This window comes from Ostrea edulis, chromosome 9 (genome assembly GCF_947568905.1).
Source record: "Ostrea edulis chromosome 9, xbOstEdul1.1, whole genome shotgun sequence".
Classification (NCBI taxonomy): Eukaryota; Metazoa; Mollusca; class Bivalvia; order Ostreida; family Ostreidae; genus Ostrea; species Ostrea edulis.
This window is the reverse complement of record NC_079172.1, coordinates 72,302,125-72,325,865: the sequence shown is the minus strand read 5'-3', so window position 1 is coordinate 72,325,865 and position 23,741 is coordinate 72,302,125. Positions and strand designations below refer to the sequence as shown.

Here is a 23,741-nt window from a genome sequence, read left to right as displayed (position 1 = left end):
TATGTTTCCTCTCTAAACGGGGAGAACAAAGAGCAGGGTTATACACTGGAGCTGTGACGTATCGAGTCGCGTGAACGCTTGGTGACAAACGTCAGCATAACAAGGTCGTTTGCATGCATATTGGCGCTTAATTATATATACATAACGTTCTTTGTTTATGACTTCATCTAGCGTAACAGTTAATTAGTCCAGTTCAGTCTCTACTCTCGGTGAGAGCAGACGTTTTTATTGCTCCATGAAACACTATATATTTTCAATATGAAGACGTTCTGGGATTTTTCTCGGCCTTTGTAGTTTAGTTTTATAGTGTTAGTTTGCGTTCGTGTTTTATTTTATTTGTTTAGTTTTTATTTCTATGCAGATATTCTATCGTTCCGAAGATGGGACAGGTTGTACCGAAAATGGACAATTTCATATTGTCCGTGCCATGATTACACAAAGCATGATAATGACACAACTACACGAACAATGACAATTACTAGTATCAAATTTTCGGGACAGCCCGTCCCTACCCCAGAACAAAGACGCTATTTACATGTAGCAAATAAAAAAAAACAATGAACGTTTAAGCTAAACTAACTCCCGTGTCTATAATAAACTACATTGTACATGGTTGTGTTTGGATACACACGTTCGATCTGTCGGACAAACTATATGTACTTGCAATGTCAAGTCAACGATAAATCAAAGCAGCCATTTCCCCCCTCTGATTTCATTTTTTGCATTTATGCATATGACTTACTTCCGCTTGAAAATAAAAATGAGGAGGTATTAAGAATGAATGCTACACCAGAAAAATGGAGGATATATGCGATGAAATTTTGAAATGGAAAACCCTTGCTGAACTCGAATCCGCGATCTACAGTTCAACAACCGACGTGCTAACCATACGGAGCTACAATGCTAGGCAATGGCATTTGAAATGAGTAGACAAATATTGCTGATATTTATATCATCATCATCCATGTTTTAAAAGGAAGTCAGCCATTATGACGATGTAGAGCACCTCTGACATTAATCATCCTAATTCTTACACAAGGGTAATTTGTAGAAGAGTAGGCACGATAGGTCGACAGGAGATGCCAGGGGCGGGTCCAGGAATTGCAGTTACGGGGGGCACCATTATAAGGCAGGGGGTCTGGGTAAGTTCTTGGATTTTAGATTTTATAGTACTTGAAATATGTCTCCTATTTAGTCACTTTTACTATTTTCTCTAATTTTTTATAAGGCGAAATTAATAAAAATGAAGCAAATTTTAAGGATTTTTCGAAAAAATTAAGTTCTTCCAATTAAGTAATTCAAGAAATCAAAAGATTGTGTCATTTACTTCTCCGGGAGTGGAAGAAATTATTGCTTCTTTTATCGTTTAGTACATTTTTCTAAACAAGATACCACGATTTATCTTAAGTTTGAAAATGTAGGGGGGGGGGGGGCGCCGGCTGCGCCCCCCCCCCCCCTCCTAGGCATCTGATCCCACCTCTGGTGTGTCCAGGGGTCTGTGTTTGCCAAACTATCCACATTTTGTATTGCTTATGGGATTTATGATATTGATCACTGTTCGTTATCTTCACCTTTCTAAACGAGATATGCATACAGTGGGCGTTGCAACAATAATATCCTTCTGGAAAATTCTTTCTCAGTTCAATGTTCACAAAATTCATTTTTACAGGACAGTCTGTATAACCCGAGTACCTGTGTAGTAATCCTATTATAATCAATATTGAATGGGACCAGACACGTGTTGTACCTGTTATGCACTATATTGAATGGGACTATTTCACGTGTTGTACCTGTTATGCTCTATATTGAATGGGACTATTTCACGTGTTGTACCTGTTATGCACTATATTGAATGGGACTATTTCACGTGTTGTACCTGTTATGCTCTATATTGAATGGGACTATTTCACGTTTTGTACCTGTTATGCACTATATTGAATGGGACTATTTCACGTGTTGTACCTGTTATGCACTATATTGAATGGGACTATTTCACGTGTTGTACCTGTTATGCACTATATTGAATGGGACTATTTCACGTGTTGTACCTGTTATGCTCTATATTGAATGGGACTATTTCACGTTTTGTACCTGTTATGCACTATATTGAATGGGACTATTTCACGTGTTGTACCTGTTATGCACTATATTGAATGGGACTATTTCACGTGTTGTACCTGTTATGCTCTATATTGAATGGGACTATTTCACGTGTTGTACTTGTTATGCTCTATATTGAATGGGACTATTTCACGTGTTGTACCTGTTATGCTCTATATTGAATGGGACTATTTCACGTGTTGTACCTGTTATGCACTATATTGAATGGGACTATTTCACGTGTTGTACCTGTTATGCACTATATTGAATGGGACTATTTCACGTGTTGTACCTGTTATGCTCTATATTGAATGGGACTATTCCACGTGTTGTACCTGTTATGCACTATATTGAATGGGACTATTTCACGTGTTGTACCTGTTATGCTCTATATTGAATGGGACCAGTCACGTGTTGTACCTGTTATGCTCTATATTGAATGGGACCAGTCACGTGTTGTACCTGTTATGCACTATATTGAATGGGACTATTTCACGTGTTGTACCTGTTATGCTCTATATTGAATGGCACTATTTCACGTGTTGTACCTGTTATATACTATATTGAATGGGACTATTTCACGTGTTGTACCTGTTATGCTCTATATTGAATGGGACTATTTCACGTGTTGTACCTGTTATGCACTATATTGAATGGGACCAGTCACGTGTTGTACCTGTTATGCTCTATATTGAATGGCACTATTTCACGTGTTGTACCTGTTATGCTCTATATTGAATGAGACCAGTCACGTGTTGTACAGAGGCTGAGTGGAGAGCTTAGAGTATAGTTGCGGTGACAGCGTTAATGAAGGTTCATGGGTATTCCCTCTGGTCGTTCATGAAAAGTCCAGCGTCAGGAGTCTCTGCAGACGGACAATATGAAACAGAACTCGATCAGAACAACAATGGCTATGTTTGAGAAGTTTATGCCATAAAAAATTTAAACAGAAACTTTATACATGCCCGATTCATAATTATGGACAGTACCGGTTTGTGTCTACGTCGCCCGGTTCTCGCGGTGTCTTTCAAACATTCAATTAATAACTAATGGCGTCCCCCTCCTCTGAGATTACTGGCTAAGACGTGTGACGGTCCACTGATTGTGCAGCATTAAGGACAAAAATAATGCTACATTCAGGAAGTTGAATAACGCCATGAGCAGTTTAAGATTTTTTATGCACATGTATATATGCAGTGCCCTTTTGGATATTTCCTTTTGCCTGCTAAGTTCTTAAAAAGAATGATCATAGTCAACACATCCCAAGAATGATCACAGTCAACACATCCCAACATATACAATTATACGCATTTGTGGTATCCCTCATCTTCGTTAGCCAAGGGTTTACGATCCGCTCCGCTATTCTACAAAGTTTGTAGAGAAGCGGAGCGGATCGTAAACCCTTGGCTAACGAATTTGTAGAGAAGCGGAGCGGATCGTAAATCCTTGGCTAGCGAATTTGTAGAGAAGCGGAGCGGATCGTAAATCCTTGGCTAGCGAATTTGTAGAGAAGCGGAGCGGATCGTAAATCCTTGGCTAGCGAATTTGTAGAGAAGCGGAGCGGATCGTAAACCCTTGGCTAGCGAATTTGTAGAGAAGCGGAGCGGATCGTAAATCCTTGGCTAGCGAAGATGGGTATCCCTATGCTATATAAACATACCAAAACACACTAGCTTCCACTTCCAGTGAAGTTTTTTGGAAGGTCTAAGGTCATATAAGTAATAAACTACATTATCACTTTCAAAGTCTTCAGTCATTATTTCTCTCCATTTGTTTTCTGTCTTTAAACAACTATGTAGTGTCATTCAAACTGGACTTTTCCAACAATGTTTGAATCGATTTTAAGAAGACATCGTCTCTGATGAACTTGCAATAGAATATAAACACATTCTGATATAGCATACGAAATTTAAACCAGCATTCCAGAAACAGTTGCCGAATTTAGATGAAATCAAAGTATGTTTTGTTTGAATACACTAATAGTTTCATTGTCTATGATTTAGCAGCGGGGGGGGGGGGGGGGGGGGGGGGTATATCCCCAGGATGTATGTATGTGAAGAGTAGATGCATCGTTCTGCAATGAACGAGTATATAGAAACCCATGCCTCTCTGTGAATCAACTATAGAGTGATTTCCAAATTTCTCAAATATCTAATGCAAGCTTAAAGTGCTACGTGGTAATCACCCCATCCTCCACCCCCACCCAAAACCCACCTAATTAAAAAAAAAAACCAAAGCACGCACCGTGTGTGAATGACCATGGTGTGTAGGAAAGTATAGCCTAGGTTTCTAGGTGACGTCATGTATGGAGTATGATAGATGCTCTAGAAAATGATGAATAAAACACCTCTCAGTCCTGCCGTGACGAGTTGATACCATCTTGTGCTCGTGTATTTACCTGTAAACAAGTACTTGCAAAAACCGGCTTTATGCAAAGGACGGTTGTCAATTTGCTGTAATTAGGGCAGCTTAATTGAAATAGCGCGATAGATAACAACCCCCTTCAATCACGGCAGTTAACATCGGGGACCCCCGATCAATACTGAATGTAGAGTCTGCGTGCAACAGGTTTTTACAAATCTCTCTCGCGATCGAATCGTTTTATCACCTTACAATAAACCCTTACTGACACGATAATTGTTAGCCCTTCTGTTTGTATACAACATGATAAATTCTATATCAAAAGCTGTCTTAGCCTGCAAGACCTCGTGTGTTTCTGCGATATTGACGCTATATTCAATAGTCACAGACCTCGTGTGTTTCATTCATAGACCTCGTGTGTTTCAGTGGTATTGACGCTGTATTCAATAGTCACAGAACTCGTGTGTGTCAGTGGTATTGACGCTGTATTCAATGGTCACAGACCTCGTGTGTGTCAGTGGTATTGACGCTGTATTCAATAGTCACAGACCTCGTGTGTGTCAGTGGTATTGACGCTGTATTCAATAGTCACAGACCTCGTGTGTGTCAGTGGTATTGACGCTGTATTCAATAGTCACAGACCTCGTGTGTTTCAGTGGTACTGACGCTGTATTCAATAGTCACAGACCTCGTGTGTTTCAGTGGTATTGACACGGTGCTCAGCATTATTGACGGAGTACCCAGTAGTGATAGATCTGTTCTTTGAAGTTTTAGCTGTTAACTTAAGGAGGAATAAATGGCTTCCCCCTTGAAACATTAATGAAATATAGATATCAGTAGTACTTGTATATATAATAAATGAATAACAACAATATCTGTCTATTCCTTTTAAATATATCACCGAGCTGGGTAGCTCAGTAGGTTAACATGTCGACTGCTGATCTGTAGCTTATGTTGATTGATTGATTGATTGGTGTTTTCCGCCACACTCAACAACCCTTCAGTTATCTGGTGGCGCCCAGTTTTTTTTATTGGTGGAAGAGAGAACCCAGATACAATGTACCTGGGTAGAGACCACCGACCTTCCGAAAGTAAACTGGGAAACTTTCTCACTTACCGCTGCGAGCGGGATTCGAACCCGCGCCGACCAGAGGTGAGAGGCCGTGTGATATTGAGCGCGATGCTCTAACCACTCGGTCACGGAGGTGAGAGGCCGTGTGATATTGAGCGCGATGCTCTAACCACTCGGCCACGGAGGCCCCTCTGTAGATTATGGGTTTGAGTTTAGCAGGGCTTTTAATTTTTCTTTTATATTGCTTTCTACTAAAACTATAATTTCAACTAAATAAGATATTAGATTTAAAAGTGTTGAAGTTTTTACAGTATCATAGTACATATCCTCCATTTTCTATCCGTATCGGATTTCTCTGGTGTGGTATTCCTCCTTAAAGGGGCATGGACACGATTTGAGCTGAACATTTTCAAATTTTATTTTTCCATTTTTAATGTTTAGAATGTTTAACTAAGGTATTTTTAATGGTCAGCAAAAATTGGAATGTCAGGTGTCGAGGTACACGGGAGATACAGTGTCACAATTCTTTGTTATGTAAACAAGGCTCGTGCCATGTTTTTGTTTACATAGGTTAAATATAAAAGTAAAAGTTTTGTTTAAAGCAGATTTTTCAATTTACAAGTCAATAATGAACACAATTTTAAATTAGTTTCTAGTTTTTAGTATATATCATGTTGTTGTAAACATGCTATTTTCTATCAAGCAATCTATATGTAAACAAAAACATGACACGAGCCTTGTTTTAACAAAGAATTGTGAGTGCTGTATCTCACTTGTAAATCAAGAACTGATATTAAAATTTTGGTTGACCATTTTAGAAATAATTTAGTTAAGCATTGTAAACAATAAAAATGTGAAAATAAAATTTTCAACTCAATCGTGTCCATGTCCCTTTAAACGCGCCAAAATAGAAGATGCACAACGTCCTTAATCTTGTATAGCAGCTGTCTAATCTGAGGCATAAATAACTTTACGTATTCAACAGACAATTCCACGTGACCGGCATTTGGCGGTGCATCTCCTTGGACAACACAACGCTTATAAACTTTAAGGTCATCCAATATTTAATGTTAAGTATACATATTCAACAGATGGGGGTGCCAAAAAAAAAAACACCCCCATTCTAAAGAAAATCATGGTATTTTTTTTTTTACCCGGATGACTACACATGAATGATGTGTTTCTTCTTTCGCTCTTGAATAATGATAAGTAACAGGGCGGATCCAGGGATTTTTGTATAATGAGGCAGGGGGTCTGGGGGCCGCCTTGAGGCTCCCAGTGGGTCCATGGCGAAGCCCTGGTGAGGGTTCAGGGGCGAAGAACCTGGATTTCACAGATTTTTTTAGGGCTTGAAATATGTCTCCTAAGTAGTAATTTTTACTATTTTCTGTTATTTTTGATAAGGTGAAATTAATAAAATGGCGCAAATTTTAATGGTTTTTAGAAAAAAATGTAAGTTCTCTCATTAAAAGTAGTCCAATAAATCCAAAGATTTTGTCATTTATTTCTCCGAGAGTGGAAGAAATTATTGCCTCTTTTATCGTTTACATTTTTCTAAAGAGACCACGATTTACCAAATTTTGAAAAAATTAGGGGGGGGGGTTGCGCCCCCTTAAATCCGCCACTGAGTAAAACAATTTTTGCAGATTACTTTGAAGCTTGCATCATCATTGAAATGTTGTACATATTCGTGTGATTGGCTACAGACGATATCATATTAAAATTCAGCATGCAAAACGAGGCGGCTAGCTTTTTCTGTAAATCACGTGATACAAATTACTTAACCATCCTTACATACGAGATTTATTGACAAAGTTTCATCTTCCATTTACAAATGCATGATTATTTGTTCTGAAAGTATTTTCAAAGACCACCCACTGGCTGTCTAATACAGTCGGTAGAATTAACCTCCCAAGTTTAAGTTAATTTGGTTAATATTTTCCCCATGACCTCTGGCTTTCCTAACCTTGTTAAGATTCAGTTTCATCTAGACAGAATCTTTGGTCCTCGGTGTTCAGAAATCAATACAATATTTGTCAGCAGAGAACCGCCATTATTAATGGCTTCTTCCCCCTTTGTCATTTCGATTTATCGTCAGTGGTCCAGATTTCCCCTTATCCAAATTAGAACACATCAGTCCAGACCACTGTATACGCCGACACACGGCACTTTCTCAGAGCTGTAAATTATTTTCACTTTACTTGGATAAAAATTATCACTGATGTTCTATTTATCAATTCTGAAAAATCCCAGAATAGACATGATAAACGAATCTGTATCTTCGTAATTTAGATGAGGTTTCGCTTTAAAATGCGTTGATGTTACTTGGTGGCTTAAAAGACCGTACGTCTCTAGCACGGCTCTAGCACGTCTAGCACGGCTCTAACACGTCTCTAACACGGCTCTAGCACGCCTCTAGGACGTCTAGCACGCCTCTAACACACCTCTAGCACGTCTAGCACGGCTCTAGCACGCCTCTAGCACGTCTAACACGCCTAGCACGGCTCTAGCACGCCTCTAGCACGTCTAGCACACCTCTAGCACGGCTCGTATTGAACACATAAATCACAGTAGTACCCACCTTAAACATCCCATCGATCGACCCTCCATTCAAAAATAACCAAATTCATCAAACAGCTAGACGGGTCGGCACTGGATAGCACTGTAACCCCCACCCCCACCCAATACAAAACAAAATTTAGTCACATAGTTCTATGCAAATCTTTTTGAAATAGGTAACAAGGTACGTTTTATATAGTTTCTTTATCGATAAATTACTTGTATATTAGATTTTGTCATTATGTCAGTGTTGGAAAGACACAGTCACTATGTCAGTGTGGGACAGACAGACACGGTCACTATGTCAGTGTGGGACAGACAGACAGACACGGTCACTATGTCAGTGTGAGACAAACAGACAGACACGGTCACTATGTCAGTGTGGGACAGACACGGTCACTATGTCAGTGTGGGACAGACATGGTCACTATGCCAGTGTGGGACAGACAGACACTGTCACTATGTCAGTGTGGGACAGACACGGTCACTATGTCAGTGTAGGACAGACATGGTCACTATGTCAATGTGGGACATACACGGTCACTATGTCAGTGTGGGACAGACAGACACTGTCACTATGTCAGTGTAGGACAGACATGGTCATTATGTCAGTGTGGGACAGACACGGTCACTATGTCAGTGTGGGACAGACAAACAGACAAAGTCACTATGCCAGTGTAAGACAAACAGACAGACACGGTCACTATGTCAGTGTGGGACAGACAAACAGACACAGTCACTATGCCAGTGTGAGACAAACAGACAGACCCGGTCACTATGTCATTGTAGGACAGACAGATATAGTCACTATCTCAGTGTAGGACAGACATGGTCACTATGTCAGTGTGGGACAGACATGGTCACTATGTCAGTGTGAGACAGACACGGTCACTATGTCAGTGTGGGACAGACACGGTCACTATGTCAGTGTGGGACAGACAGACATACACAGTCACTATGTCAATGTGAAACAAACAGACAGACACGGTCGCTGTGTCATTTTGGGACAGACAGGCACGGTCTCTATGTCAGTATAAGACAAACAGACAGATACGGTCACTATGTCAGTGTGGGACAGACGCGGTCACTATGTCAGTGTGGGACAACAGACACGGTCATTATGTCAGTGTGACACAGACACGGTCACTATGCCAGTGTGGGACAGATACGGTCACTATGTCAGTGTGAAACAAACAGACAGACACGGTCACTATGTCAATGTGAAACAAACAGACAGACACGGTCTCTGTGTCATTTTGGGACAGACAGGCACGGTCTCTATGTCAGTATAAGACAAACAGACAGACACGGGCACTATGTCAGTGTGAGACAAACAGACATACACGGTCACTATGTCAGTGTGAGACAGACACAGTCACTATGCCAGTGTGGGACAGACAAACAAACACGGTCACTATGCCAGTGTGGGACAGACAAACAGACACGGTCACTATGTCAGTATAAGACAGACAGACACGGTCACTATGTCAGTGTGAGACAGACACAGTTACTATGTCAGTGTGGGACAGACACAGTCACTATGTCAGTGTGGGACAGACACAGTCACTATCTCAGTGTAGTGTGGGACAGACACGGTCACTATGTCAGTGTGAGACAGACAGACACGGTCACTATGTCAGTGTGGGACAGACACGGTCACTATGTCAGTGTAGGACAGACACGGTCACTATGTCAGTGTGGGACAGACACGGTCACTATGTCAGTGTGGGACAGACAGACATGGTCACTATGTCAGTGTGGGACAGACAGACATGGTCACTATGTCAGTGTGGGACAGACACGGTCAGTATGAGTTAGACTATTTGCTTTGTGACCGGAAGTTCGTGAGTTTGAGCACAGTTCGTACATTCACCGTGTCGAACCAAAGGTGTAGAAATAAGTAGTGATTGCTCCTTCGCCAAACACTCGGCATTTAGAAGTGAGAATCACATGTCTTTCGGATGATACCTAGAAAACCTATTTTAGTAGGTGTGTCTGCTGTCCTGTGAGACAGGTGTGTGGGTTATTTTAGTAAGTGTGTCTGCTGTCCTGTGAGACAGGTGTGTGGGTTATTTTAGTATGTGTGTCACCTGTCCTGTGAGACAAGTGTGTTGGTTATTTTAGTATGTGTGTCACCTGTCCTGTGAGACAAGTGTGTGGGTTATTTTAGTAGGTGTGTCACCTGTCCGGAGAGTGAGACAGATGTGGAATTATTATCAGTGTACAGTGCCAGTTTATTAGACAATGAGTTTTTATGTTTGGTGACGAGGTAAAAGAGAGCGTGCCACAAATGACCATTGCATGATTATATCGCTCATATTCATTTGTCGTATCGAAGCAATAAATACAAGGTTAAAATCAAAAGTACGAGGGTCATCTTGCCAATAAAACGTACGTACTACGGTTATCGTGTATAGTTAACATGTACCTACATGTATAGCACGTCCGAAGGAGAAGCCATTTTCACGAAGTTTTCATTTGTTTGACATTAAAAACTTACGAATCACAGACAATAAATTGAAAAACATAATACAAAGTACTGTACGGTCTTTTTAAGCCTCTCTGTCTCGCTACGAATTTGTGTCCGGATTGGATAATGTTATAAACATGGCAATTTCTATCCCATAAAAGCCATAACGACGGCCAATACAAGGTTTTGTGATGGAAAGCAAACAATTTTCCTCCGAATCTGAAGGCCCTAAATCCATTGGAGACTCATTGTTGGTAATATTTCTAAATCATCTTTTATCGCAATGTAAAGTCAACAAGGAAAGACAGATGGGCATCTATCGCTCGTGTCAGATCCTGGGTCCCACAGGGGGGTATGGGAGCATCCGATCGATATAACTTTACCGACATAATGTCATATTTACGAGGTTCTGCCCCATGTCCACCAGCTAATGATCAACAGACACATGTAAAATATATTTAATCGTTCTGTTTAACACATGTAAAGTATATTTAATCGTTCTGTTTAACACATGTAAAGTATATTTAATCGTTCTGTTTAATGAACGATATGTATGATTAATAAACACATGTAAAGTATATTTAATCGTTCTGTTTAACACATGTAAAGTATATTTAATCGTTCTGTTTAATGAACGATATGTATGATCAACAGACACATGTAAAGTATATTTAATCGTTTTGTTTAATGAATGATATGTATTATTTTCCCCTCAAGAATAAGCCTTTGCCCTTCCATACGACAAACCAATTCTTTTTACTAGGGTAAACCAAAAACAAAACTTAATGCTTACAAGTTATTGAACCATCTTGAGTGTGGTAAACTCACCAGGCCTAGGAGTGCCGTTACACAGCTTGAGTGTGGTAAACTCACCAGGCCTAGGAGTGCCGTTACACAGGCACCTCAATAGACGTATGTTCTATGAATATTACATTAAGTCCAGAGCAATTGATAGAGAATGTAACTTCAAAGTTTTCATTTTCAGGAACCTAATTCAAGGAATTCATCCCCCCTAACTCTGGACAAAGCTAATCAAAGGAATCCCCCTCCCCCCATTAACTCTGGACAAAGCTAATCAAAGGGATTTAACCTCCCCCCCTAACTCTGGACAAATCTCCCCCCCCCCCCCATTAACTCTGGACAAAGCTAATCAAAGGAACTTAACCCCCCCCCCCCCTTAACTCTGGACAAAGCTAATCAAAGGAATTTACCCCACCCCACCCCCTTAACTCTCAAAAAAAGCTAATCAAAGGAATTTACACCACACCACCCCCCAACTCTGAACAAAGGCAGATACTGACTTCCGTAGTAAGGCATGACTCGAAATGTGTGTGTGTGCATGTGCGTGCATGTGAGTGTGTATGCGCGCGTGTATGTGTGGACACATTTAATGTCTCCTGCCATTGTCTCTCACCTCAGATCCCATCGACACCCACAAATCGAAATCTTCAACTTCAAAGATTTTATAAATCCTGAGAGTTTAAAAAGCACAGAGAGAAACCCTTTCTTGGTACCCCATTTTGATTTTTACATCACTCTGTACGGAATCTTAGCATTGTTCTGCGAATGTTGCAAAAATGTTCAAAGAAAACGTGTCAAATTGAATGTAGAGAAAAAATACCGCGACTGTGACTGAGAAATAATTAAAAAGGCAGAGTCAAGTCGGGGGTGAATTTATGTGTGCTTTATAGTCCTTATCCATCCGCCATAAAATAGCTGAGCCTTCCGCGACGGTGTAAAAAAAATACAATTCATTATAATACCATTTTAAAAGACTGATATGCTAGAATGGGATACCCCTATGTATTGGGTACAAAGCGCGAATGTATTTCTTTTTCTTACAAACCCCACCTGATTACTGATTTCTGTAATACATGTGATACGTGTGTCGTTATATTTGTTCGCCGTATCTCGAGTTAAACAAACAACAATATATTAACAATGGACTGGAAGCCAATGTCGCTCTCCATTCCTGCAGTCTCCCGGGGAGACTTCCGTCCTCATTCTGAGTTTAATTGAAAATCGATAATTCCATTATCAGTGTTTAACGGTCGTCCATTAGCTGCGGAGCTCTACATAACGGTCACTTATTGTCAAATTCAACGAAAGCATATTTTTGTATATTCATCCTCAAAGTAATACAAAACCTTGAGTTTTCTTTTCATTTCACAGAGCCTCATCATGTGAATGATATTGACTTCGACACAGATACGTCCGTTCGTCGAAAGTCGGCACATGAAATAAAACGTTACTCAGGGCTTGAAACTAACTTTTTATGTCATCCGTCCAGTCTGACTGATGGGGTATAATTTCAACCAGTCCGCAGAAAATTTACCAGTCCACCAGAATTTTCCAGAAATAAATAAAAATTTTGTTAATGTTATTAAAATGAAATATGTAATTTAACATAATATGCCTCAGACAATATTGTAATATTTATGTGAGATTTATATTACGCCTGATATCTACAGAGGAATGCCAAATGCGCATTTAAGATTCATAAGAATATTTTTCAGAATGACGTTTTAAAAAATTGACCAGTCCCATCGGACTGACTGTAACAAATGTATGTCAGTCCGCCAGACTTTTAACCAGTCACAGACTGACGGGCATATGTTGATTTCGAGTCCTGTTACTGAACTGTTATACACCAATCAGAAATGATATTAAAAAAACCTTGAATGACGCGTCCTTTAAAGTTTTGCTCATGTCTAATTAAGTCTGGACAGGGAACAGCGTGTATCGTTTTTATTGACCAGAAAAGTTTACTTACCTATTCTACAGTATATCAAATTAAAGAAACCATCAAGTCATTTATGGCAAACAGTCAACCATTTCATAGTCATTTCACAGGCCAATCAAAGGAGCGAAAATAAAATAAACCAAAAATAGCAAGAAACATATGACATCTTTCTTTTATAAGAATATAATCTCCCTTCTTCTAAAATTCACTTCCTCTTTGATGTAAAGTATAAGGACATCTTCATTAGCTTAGTGAATCAAGTACACTATTATCTTATCTTAAGGCACGTGTAGTAAAAGCACCTCCACAAGATCAATAACAGGGGGAACACCTTTGACAGTTTTGCTATACACAATGAGAGGGACAGACAACAGCTTGTTCATCGCGTGCAACTCTGCACGCTACATGAATAAATTATTCTTAGTTTTCAATATAAAACCAGTGATATCTAATCTTTTTTTAAATTCTAGAATTATGTTAAATGAACAGCGGAAATTGTTTCCGCTCCTGGTATATAGTGTTCATTTAACAACTTACGCTTTTACACGGAGACAATTAAAACAAGACGCGGAGATGTTAAAAACAAACAAACAAACAAACAAAAACAAAAAAACCAACCAACCAGCAAAACCTCTTTTGAATGACCGGATACCGTGAAACAGTAACTTATCTCTTTCAGATTATATCTAAAGTGAAAGTTGTAAACAGCGAAGGAATATTCTAATATGATACACATGAGTTGAACACGTTTCGCTCCACAATGGTAACGGGGAGCACACCACAGGTTGTAGACATCTGTTGAGGGGGAATGGTAGTGTGACCTTGACTGGTTCATCTCATCCGCCAATAATTATAGTCAAGGGACTAGCAATTCTCTAATTACTGGGGAGCGTCTCCCGTTAGAATAGCATGTGGATGAGACCGCGGGGACACCCCTCTATTTCTGTGATCCGTCCTCTGGGAATTACTACTGTCCGAAAAACCAATATTCTCCGAGGTCATCCTGTCCTGTCCTTTCCTAAGAATCTCTTTTGAAAGCGGAATTTATTAGAACAAGGCTGATTATTACTGCCAGATTAATTTATCAACTTTATCAAATCGATTCAGTATACGTTACCGAGTAACAAACTGAAAAAAATATGTACAAAAGGCTGTATTGTCACCGATAACATGTTAACGGTACAAAACAGGGACCCTCACGGTTCAGCATGCATGACCCTCCAAAGCAAAAGTGGTTTACCCCGAATGGCACATTCATACACAAAGAGCCGTGAAACCGAAAGTACCACTAGTTCAGCTCTGTGACTCTTCCTCGTGTGAGGGGAAGTCAGCGGTCACACTAGTATGTGACTCCCCACTGGGTGAGGGGTAGTCAGCGGTCACACTAGTATGTGACTCTCCATTGGGTGAGGGGTAGTCAGCGGTCACACTAGTATGTGACTCTCCATTGGGTGAGGGGTAGTCAGCGGTCACACTAGTATGTGACTCTCCACTGGGTGAGGGGTAGTCAGCGGTCACACTAGTATGTGACTCTCCATTGGGTGAGGGGTAGTCAGTGGTCACACTAGTATGTGACTCTCCACTGGGTGAGGGGTAGTCAGCGGTCACACTAGTATGTGACTCTCCACTGGGTGAGGGGTAGGCAAAGCATTGCCGCTCTCCCTACCACTTGCTCAGCGACAACTGAACACTGAATCGACGTATCGTGTGTAAAAAGATAAATCGGATTTAATAAAAGGCATACAGCTTTCATGTGATTAACGCGCGTTTGGGAAGAGATTGGGCAATTATCACGATATGCGCTTTTTTCAACTTGGAGAAGCGCTTGTGTACAAATCACATCCTTATAATACACTATATTATACATTGAACTAAGTCGATTATGTTAATAACCATAGTATATTGTTATCTGTGATTAATCCCTCATAAATGTCAGTCAGTGCTTTCTAGCGACGGGAGCAGACACCAGATTATTTGACTCCTGAGATGCGCCCTGGAGGAGATGAGATAATTTGGCTACATCGCCAGATGTTGGCGGTACTGATTTGATGGTCAGCTGGATTTCCTCGAGCAAGTAAACCACACTTTTACATGAATAAATCGCCGGTTCACATTCTCCTGGTAAAAAAAAGAAGATACAACAATAGTACTCACCCTGCAGACGCTGCAACTCCACTTGACGGAGTATTCGGTATCACAGTCGACTCTCTGCAACACACTGGTGAACAGTTGAAATTCCTCCGAAGCATTCTTATCACTTCTCACCAGGTCTACCAGAGTTTCGTTACAGTCAACGCCCATCCGTATCTCGGATTCATTCTGAGGTATTGTGTGGCTAAGAGTGTACATGTTGCAAAATTTTAAGTGTATGTCCGGAAGTCTGGACGTCCTTTTATCGACACATATATCGTGGGTTAACCGCGTATCAAGAAAAAGGCACTGATTCTTGATTTTAACAGGATGTACATACGCATGATACATAGGTCCACAAACGACATTGGAAAGCTCCGGGAAACCCGAGCCAAGACACGCTTTCGTAAATACCATGATGGTTACAAGAACGACAACACACTGAGTGTAACTGCACTTAGCCCAAATGGTCGGTTTGTGAGTGTTCGGCTTAGCATATGACGTATTCCCATCTTCATAACTTAATATCATAGTTCAGAAAAAGAGCACAGTTTCATATATTTTAGGAAAAGCATGAAAGATATTTTATTTCTCTGTTTGACTACATTTATCCAAAAGAATTTGTTTTTCCCGTTTTTAATAAAACAACTTCTTCACTATTTGGCATTACCTTTCTTGAATGGCCGCTACACTGTTGTCCAGAATAGCCTCCACTGATAGAATGAATAAAAGATCCTCTTGTGAGTTGGTGAAAACCGATTGCACTCCGATAAACCGTGGACCACTGAGGAATAAACGACATAACTATCTTATCCAACACTTGTTCTATAATTTCCAATCATCAAAACACATTTACAAGTAGTATTCCACTGAATAATACGAATTTAACACATGTTGAATATCGAAATATAAGCAAGTCACCGCCATCTTTACATTCCCAGCAATTACTCGCATCAGCAGCGCATGCGCTCTTCAAAGAACTTGTTGATCTATCTTGTGTTTATTTTCTGATTGAAAAAAACTTCTCGGTGGCGGTTCCTGCGATCTTACGGAGTGGTCATGCGTTGTATCCAGTCTCCCTGTGTTGTGCGGTTTAGCTGCTCTCTCCTGGAAATAGATCTCTTTAACCCATCGACTATATTTTCTGGTATTATTTTCCCCGTTAATGTCCACGAACATCCTCATCTAAGTCCTGTGGTAACATCTGTGGCATATTTGCGGGATTTTTTTTTCAATTACACTGTCTATATGTATACACACCGCATCACTTGTGGCAGTGGATCGATAAGTTTGAATTTCGGTACAGCGATGTATGAATGTAATTCAATAGGAAGAGGATTTTAACGTCTCCTCTAAACTAGTAATAAAGCAAACCATTCTATTGATTACCGGACTTTTATCTTGGATGGCAAACAAGTCCGATTCGCCGGTCAGTGGTATTACGTGTATCTACCAGCGGCAATCCCGGCAGTCTTGCCTGGCGAGATAAGTTTTCAAACCCCGCCACTGAATCCCAGCTTTCAATCCATATTAATTACTTTTTACAGAGAGCTCCACTGCCTGGGCAGGTCGGCACAGCGAGTCGTTGTAAATGTCCAATAACTGTTACGTGTCAATTAGATGCTGCTTAACGGCGCTGGCGGCCTCACGTTGTCACTCCGTAGACATGTAGTTTGCTTATGGACAATTATCACGGAAAAGATGTGTTTGTAGTTGACATTAATGAAATAACAAAGAGGAATCGTCGCAATATTTTACTCAGCGAGCTCATGCACGCTTCTTTTTAACGATCACGCATCTGAATCCAATAACTGGTAATCATTCGATCATAATCTTAATAAATTTGAGATTAGTAAAACTAAAGAAAGCTAGATAAATCCAATGTTTGATAAAGTACAAACCATGATTTATGAATGAATTGATTATGCCATTTTTAACTAGGATGTTTTCGCACAATGACTTGGATACAAGATTTGCGAACGTGATATCAATATTAGATTCAGAAGCGATTTGACACTAAAATCAATATGATAAACAAATGGTATCCTCTCAGGTTGTTTACCCCGTTAAAAAGATATTTTCTCATTTTGTAATGTCATGTTCTCCAATATAACTAACGACATCAAACTATGTTATGATCAATCCCAAAATACTCATCAACATTAATATCGAGTGTTGTTGCTTACCGCAATATACACGCCAACATTGATATTCAATTTTGTTTGTTTACCTATACATAGTCATCAACATTAATATTTAGTATTGTTTGCACACATATAACCATCAACATTAATCTGTGCTGTTGTTTACCCTTATATAAACATCAACATCAGTTTGTGTTGCTGTTTGCCTCATTATACCTTTTAAAATTAGTCTATTTTCATGTTTACTCCAATTAACCCGTCAACATCAACACGTGTCGTATTTACCCCCATTATTTCCAGCAACATCAGTTTGTGTTGTGTATCTCAATACATCTATTAGTGTTGTTTAGTTTTGTTGTTTATCCCCAAATAGCCATCAATATTAGTATGTGTTGTTTACCTCAATATGCCAATCAACATCATATATACCATTCAATATCATTCTATGTTGCTGTCTATCCATTCAATATCAGTCTGTGTTGTTGTCTATATCATTCAATATCAGTCTGTGTTGCTGTCAATACCATTCAATATCAGTCTGTGTTATTGTCTATCCATTCAATATCAGTCTGTGTTGTTGTCTATCCATTCAATATCAGTCTGTGTTACTGTCTATCCATTCAATATCATTCTATGTTGCTGTCCATTCATTCAATATCAGTCTGTGTTGTCGTCTATCCATTCAATATCAGTCTGTGTTACTGTCTATCCATTCAATATCAGTCTGTGTTACTGTCTATCCATTCAATATCAGTCTGTGTTACTGTCTATCCATTCAATATCATTCTGTGTTGTTGTCTATCCATTCAATATCAGTCTGTGTTACTGTCTATCCATTCAATATCATTCTATGTTCTTGTCTAACCATTCAATATCAGTCTGTGTTGTTGTCTATCCATTCAATATCAGTCTGTGTTGTTGTCTACATCATTCAATATGAGTCTGTGTTGTAGTCCATCCATTCAATATCAGTCTGTGTTGTTGTCTGTATCATTCAATATTAGTCTGTGTTGTTGTCTACATCATTCAATATGAGTCTGTGTTGTTTCCTATAGTATTTAATATTAGTGTGTTTTGTTTCCCTGAACAAAAGCTATCTTGTTATCTACTTCACTTTTGACTAGAATATTAGTATTTGTAGTTATACACCCCTACATATCCAATTTGTTTTGTATTCTCCTTGAATAGGCCCACAATAAAATCAACAACATCAGCCTGCATCGTTAACTCAATATCAGTCTGTGTTGTTGTTTATATCATTCAATATCAGTCTGTGTTGTTGTCTATATCATTCAATATCAGTCTGTGTTGTTTATCTCATTTAATATCAGTCTGTGTTGTTGTCTATCCATTCAATATCAGTCTGTGTTGTTGTTTATATCATTCAATATCAGTCTGTGTTGTTTATGTCATTCAATATCAGTATGTGTTGTTGTCTATGTCATTCAATATCAGTCTGTGTTGTTGTCTATATCATTCAATGTCAGTCTGTGTTGTTGTCTATACCATTCAATATCAGTCTGTGTTGTTGTCTATCCATTCAATATCAGTCTGTGTTGTTGTTTATATCATTCAATATCAGTCTGTGTTGTTTATATCATTTAATATCAGTATGTGTTGTTGTCTATCCATTCAATATCAGTCTGTGTTGTTGTTTATATCATTCAATATCAGTCTGTGTTGTTTATATCATTTAATATCAGTCTGTGCTGTTGTCTATACCATTCAATATTAGTCTGTGTTGTTGTCTATGTCATTCAATATCAGTCTGTGTTGTTGTCTATATCATTCAATATTAATCTGTGATGTTGTCTATACCATTCAATATCAGTCTGTGTTGTTGTCTATCCATTCAATATCAGTCTGTGTTGTTGTCTATGTCATTCAATATCAGTCTGTGTTGTTGTCTATGTCATTCAATATCAGTCTGTGTTGTTGTCTATCCATTCAATATTAGTCTGTGTTGTTGTCTATATCATTCAATATCATTCTGTGTTGTTGTCTATGTCATTTAATATCATTCTGTGTTGTTGTCTATATCATTCAATATCAGCCTGTGTTGTTCTGTTGTCTACACCATTCAATATCAGTTTGTGTTGTCTATAGCATTCAATATCAATCTGTGTTGTTGTCTATGTCATTCAATATCAGTCTGTGTTGTTGTCTATATTATTCAATATCAGTCTGTGTTGTTGTCTATCCATTCAATATCAGTCTGTGTTGTTGTCTATACCATTCAATATCAGTCTGTGTTGTTGTCTATGTCATTTAATATCATTCTGTGTTGTTGTCTATATCATTCAATATCAGCCTGTGTTGTTCTGTTGTCTACATCATTCAATATCAGTTTGTGTTGTCTATAGCATTCAATATCAGTCTTTGTTGTTGTCTATATCATTCAATATCAGTCTGTGTTGTTGTTTATGTCAATTAATGTCAGTCTGTGTTGTTGTCTATCCATTCAATATCAGTCTGTGTTGTTGTCTATAGGATTCAATATCAGTCTGTGTTGTTGTCTATACCATTCAATATCAGTCTGTGTTGTTGTTTATATCATTCAATATCAGTATGTGTTGTTGTTTATGTCATTTAATATCAATCTGTGTTGTTTTCTATATCATTCAATATCAGTCTGTGGTGTTGTTTATATCATTCAATATCAGTCTGTGGTGTTGTTTATATCATTCAATATCAGTCTGTGTTGTTGTCTATACCATTCAATATCAGTCTGTGTTGTTGTCTATATCATTCAATATCAGTCTGGTTTTTTTTATCTATATCATTCAATATCAGTCTGTGTTATTGTCTATATCATTCAATATTAGTCTGTGTTGTTGTCTACACCATTCAATATCAGTCTGTGTTGTTGTCTATCCATTCAATATCAGTCCGTGTTGTTGTTTATATAATTCAATATCAGTCTGTGTTGTTGTCTATCCATTCAATATCAGTCTGTGTTGTTGTTTATATCATTCAATATCAGTATGTGTTGTTGTCTATATCATTCAATATCAGTCTGTGTTGTTGTCTATATCATTCAATATCAGTCTGTGTTGTTGTTTATATCATTCAATATCAGTATGTGTTGTTGTTTATGTCAATTAATATCAGTCTGTGTTGTTGTCTATATCATTCAATATCAGTCTGTGTTGTTGTCTATACCATTCAATATCATTTTGTGTTGTTGTCTATATCATTCAATGTCAGTCTGTGTTGTTGTCTATACCATTCAATATCAGTCTGTGTTGTTGTCTGTATCATTCGATATCAGTCAGTGTTGTTGTTTATATCATTCAATATCAGTCTGTGTTGTTGTCTATACCATTCAATATCAGTCTGTGTTGTTGTCTATGTCATTCAATATCAGTCTGTGTTGTTGTCTATGTCATTCAATATCAGTTTGTGTTGTCTATACCATTCAATATCAATCTGTGTTGTTGTCTATGTCATTCAATATCAGTCTGTGTTGTTGTCTATCCATTCAATATCGGTCTGTGTTGTTGTCTATAGGATTCAATATCAGTCTGTGTTGTTGTCTATACCATTCAATATCAGTCTGTGTTGTTGTTTATATCATTCAATATCAGTATGTGTTGTTGTTTATGTCATTTAATATTAATCTGTGTTGTTTTCTATATCATTCAATATCAGTCTGTGGTGTTGTTTATATCATTCAATATCAGTGTGTGTTGTTGTTTATATCATTCAATATCAGTATGTGTTGTTGTCTATACCATTCAATATCATTCTGTGTTGTTGTCTGTATCATTCGATATCAGTCTGTGTTGTTGTTTATATCATTCAAAATTAGTCTTTGTTGTTGTCAATTCCATTCAATATTAGTCTCTGTTGTTGTCTATACCATTCAATATCAGTCTGTGTTGTTGTCTGTATCATTCGATATCAGTCAGTGTTGTTGTTTATATCATTCAATATCAGTCTGTGTTGTTGTCTATACCATTCAATATCAGTCTGTGTTGTTGTCTATGTCATTCAATATCAGTCTGTGTTGTTGTTTATGTCATTTAATATCAGTTTGTGTTGTCTATACCATTCAATATCAATCTGTGTTGTTGTCTATGTCATTCAATATCAGTCTGTGTTGTTGTTTATATCAGTCAATATCAGTCTGTGTTGTTGTTTATCCATTCAATATTAGTTTGTGTTGTTGTCTATGTCATTTAATATCAGTATGTGTTGTTGTCTATCCATTCAATATCAGTCTGTGTTGTTGTTTATTCATTCAATATCAGTCCGTGTTGTTCTCTATATCATTAATATCAGTCTGTGTTGTTGTCTATATCATTCAATGTCGGTCTGTGTTGTTGTCTATATCATTCAATATCAGTCTGTGTTGTTGTCTATATCATTCAATATTAGTCTGTGTTGTTGTTTATACCATTCAATATCAGTCTGTGTTGTTGCCTATATGATTCAATATCAGTCTGTGTTGTTGTCTATATCATTCAATATCAGTCTGTGTTGTTGTTTATTCATTCAATATCAGTCCGTGTTGTTCTCTATATCATTCAATATTAGTCTGTGTTGTTGTTTATATAATTCAATAACAGTCTGTGTTGTTGTCTATACCATTCAATATCAGTCTGTGTTGTTGTCTATATCATTCAATATCAGTCAGTGTTGTTGTCTATATCATTCAATATCAGTCTGTGTTGTTGTCTATATCATTCAATATCAGTCTGTGTTGTTGTCTATATCATTCAATATCAGTCTGTGTTGTTGTCTATATGATTCAATATCAGTCTGTGTTGTTGTCTATATCATTCAATATTAGTCTGTGTTGTTGTTTATACCATTCAATATCAGTCTGTGTTGTTGCCTATATGATTCAATATTAGTCTGTGTTGTTGTTTATACCATTCAATATCAGTCTGTGTTGTTGCCTATATGATTCAATATCAGTCTGTGTTGTTGTCTATATCATTCAATATCAGTCTGTGTTGTTGTTTATTCATTCAATATCAGTCCGTGTTGTTCTCTATATCATTCAATATTAGTCTGTGTTGTTGTTTATATAATTCAATAACAGTCTGTGTTGTTGTCTATACCATTCAATATCAGTCTGTGTTGTTGTCTATATCATTCAATATCAGTCAGTGTTGTTGTCTATATCATTCAATATCAGTCTGTGTTGTTGTCTATATCATTCAATATCAGTCTGTGTTGTTGTCTATATCATTCAATATCAGTCTGTGTTGTTGTCTATATCATTCAATATCAGTCTGTGTTGTTGTCTATATCATTCAATATCAGTCAGTGTTGTTGTCTATATCATTCAATATCAGTCTGTGTTGTTGTCTATATCATTCAATATCAGTCTGTGTTGTTGTCTATATCATTCAATATCAGTCTGTGTTGTTGTCTATATCATTCAATATCAGTCTGTGTTGTTGTCTATATCATTCAATATCAGTCTGTGTTGTTGTCTATATCATTCAATATCAGTCTGTGTTGTTGTCTATATCATTCAATATCAGTCTGTGTTGTTGTCTATATCATTCAATATCAGTCTGTGTTGTTGTCTATATCATTCAATATCAGTCTGTGTTGTTGTCTATCCATTCAATATCAGTCTGTGTTGTTGTCTATCCATTCAATATCGGTCTGTGTTGTTGTCTATACCATTCAATATGCATTGTTTCCCCGAATAAAAGCTATCTTGTTATCTACTTCACTTTTGACTAGAATATTAGTATTTGTAGTTATACACCCCTACATCACCAGTTTGTTTTGTATTCTCCTTGAATAGGCCCACAATAATATCCACGACATCAGCCTGCATCGTTAACTCCAAAATTCGCCCGTGGATTCACCTTTACTAGTATTCTACAAGTAATACAATGAACTATAGTAAATGATCGTATCCATTTTCTCTTTATCATTATTCAAAGTATGAAAGATTAAATCAAAAAGAGGAACTTAGATAACGATAGTTTATATTGTAGGTATTCAAAATATCTAAATTTTTCTTTTATGTATGTACTGTAAATCAAATTATTATTATTGTATTCACTCCAATATATCAAATCACTTCATTAACAGTGAACCAGCAAGAGAAATTCAATTTTCAACGCATAAAAAATCCAAAATGGATGTATCCCCCCCCCCCCCCTGATTTGCATTTGATTGAGACCCGCACAT

At 37.9% G+C, this 23,741-nt stretch overlaps 1 protein-coding gene across 1 annotated transcript in view; it reads right to left on the bottom strand.

Moving 5' to 3' along the window:
- The window catches only part of LOC125658679 (NALCN channel auxiliary factor 2-like), a 49,728-nt gene extending 32,404 nt beyond the window's left edge, over positions 1 to 17,324 (bottom strand). Inside the window, exon 1 of the mRNA XM_048890015.2 lies at positions 15,460 to 17,324. Coding sequence (XP_048745972.1) covers positions 15,460 to 15,966 — 507 coding nt within the window. The 5' untranslated portion in view covers positions 15,967 to 17,324. The remainder of the gene's footprint in view (positions 1 to 15,459) is intronic.
- Between the last annotated feature and the right edge of the window lie 6,417 nt (positions 17,325 to 23,741).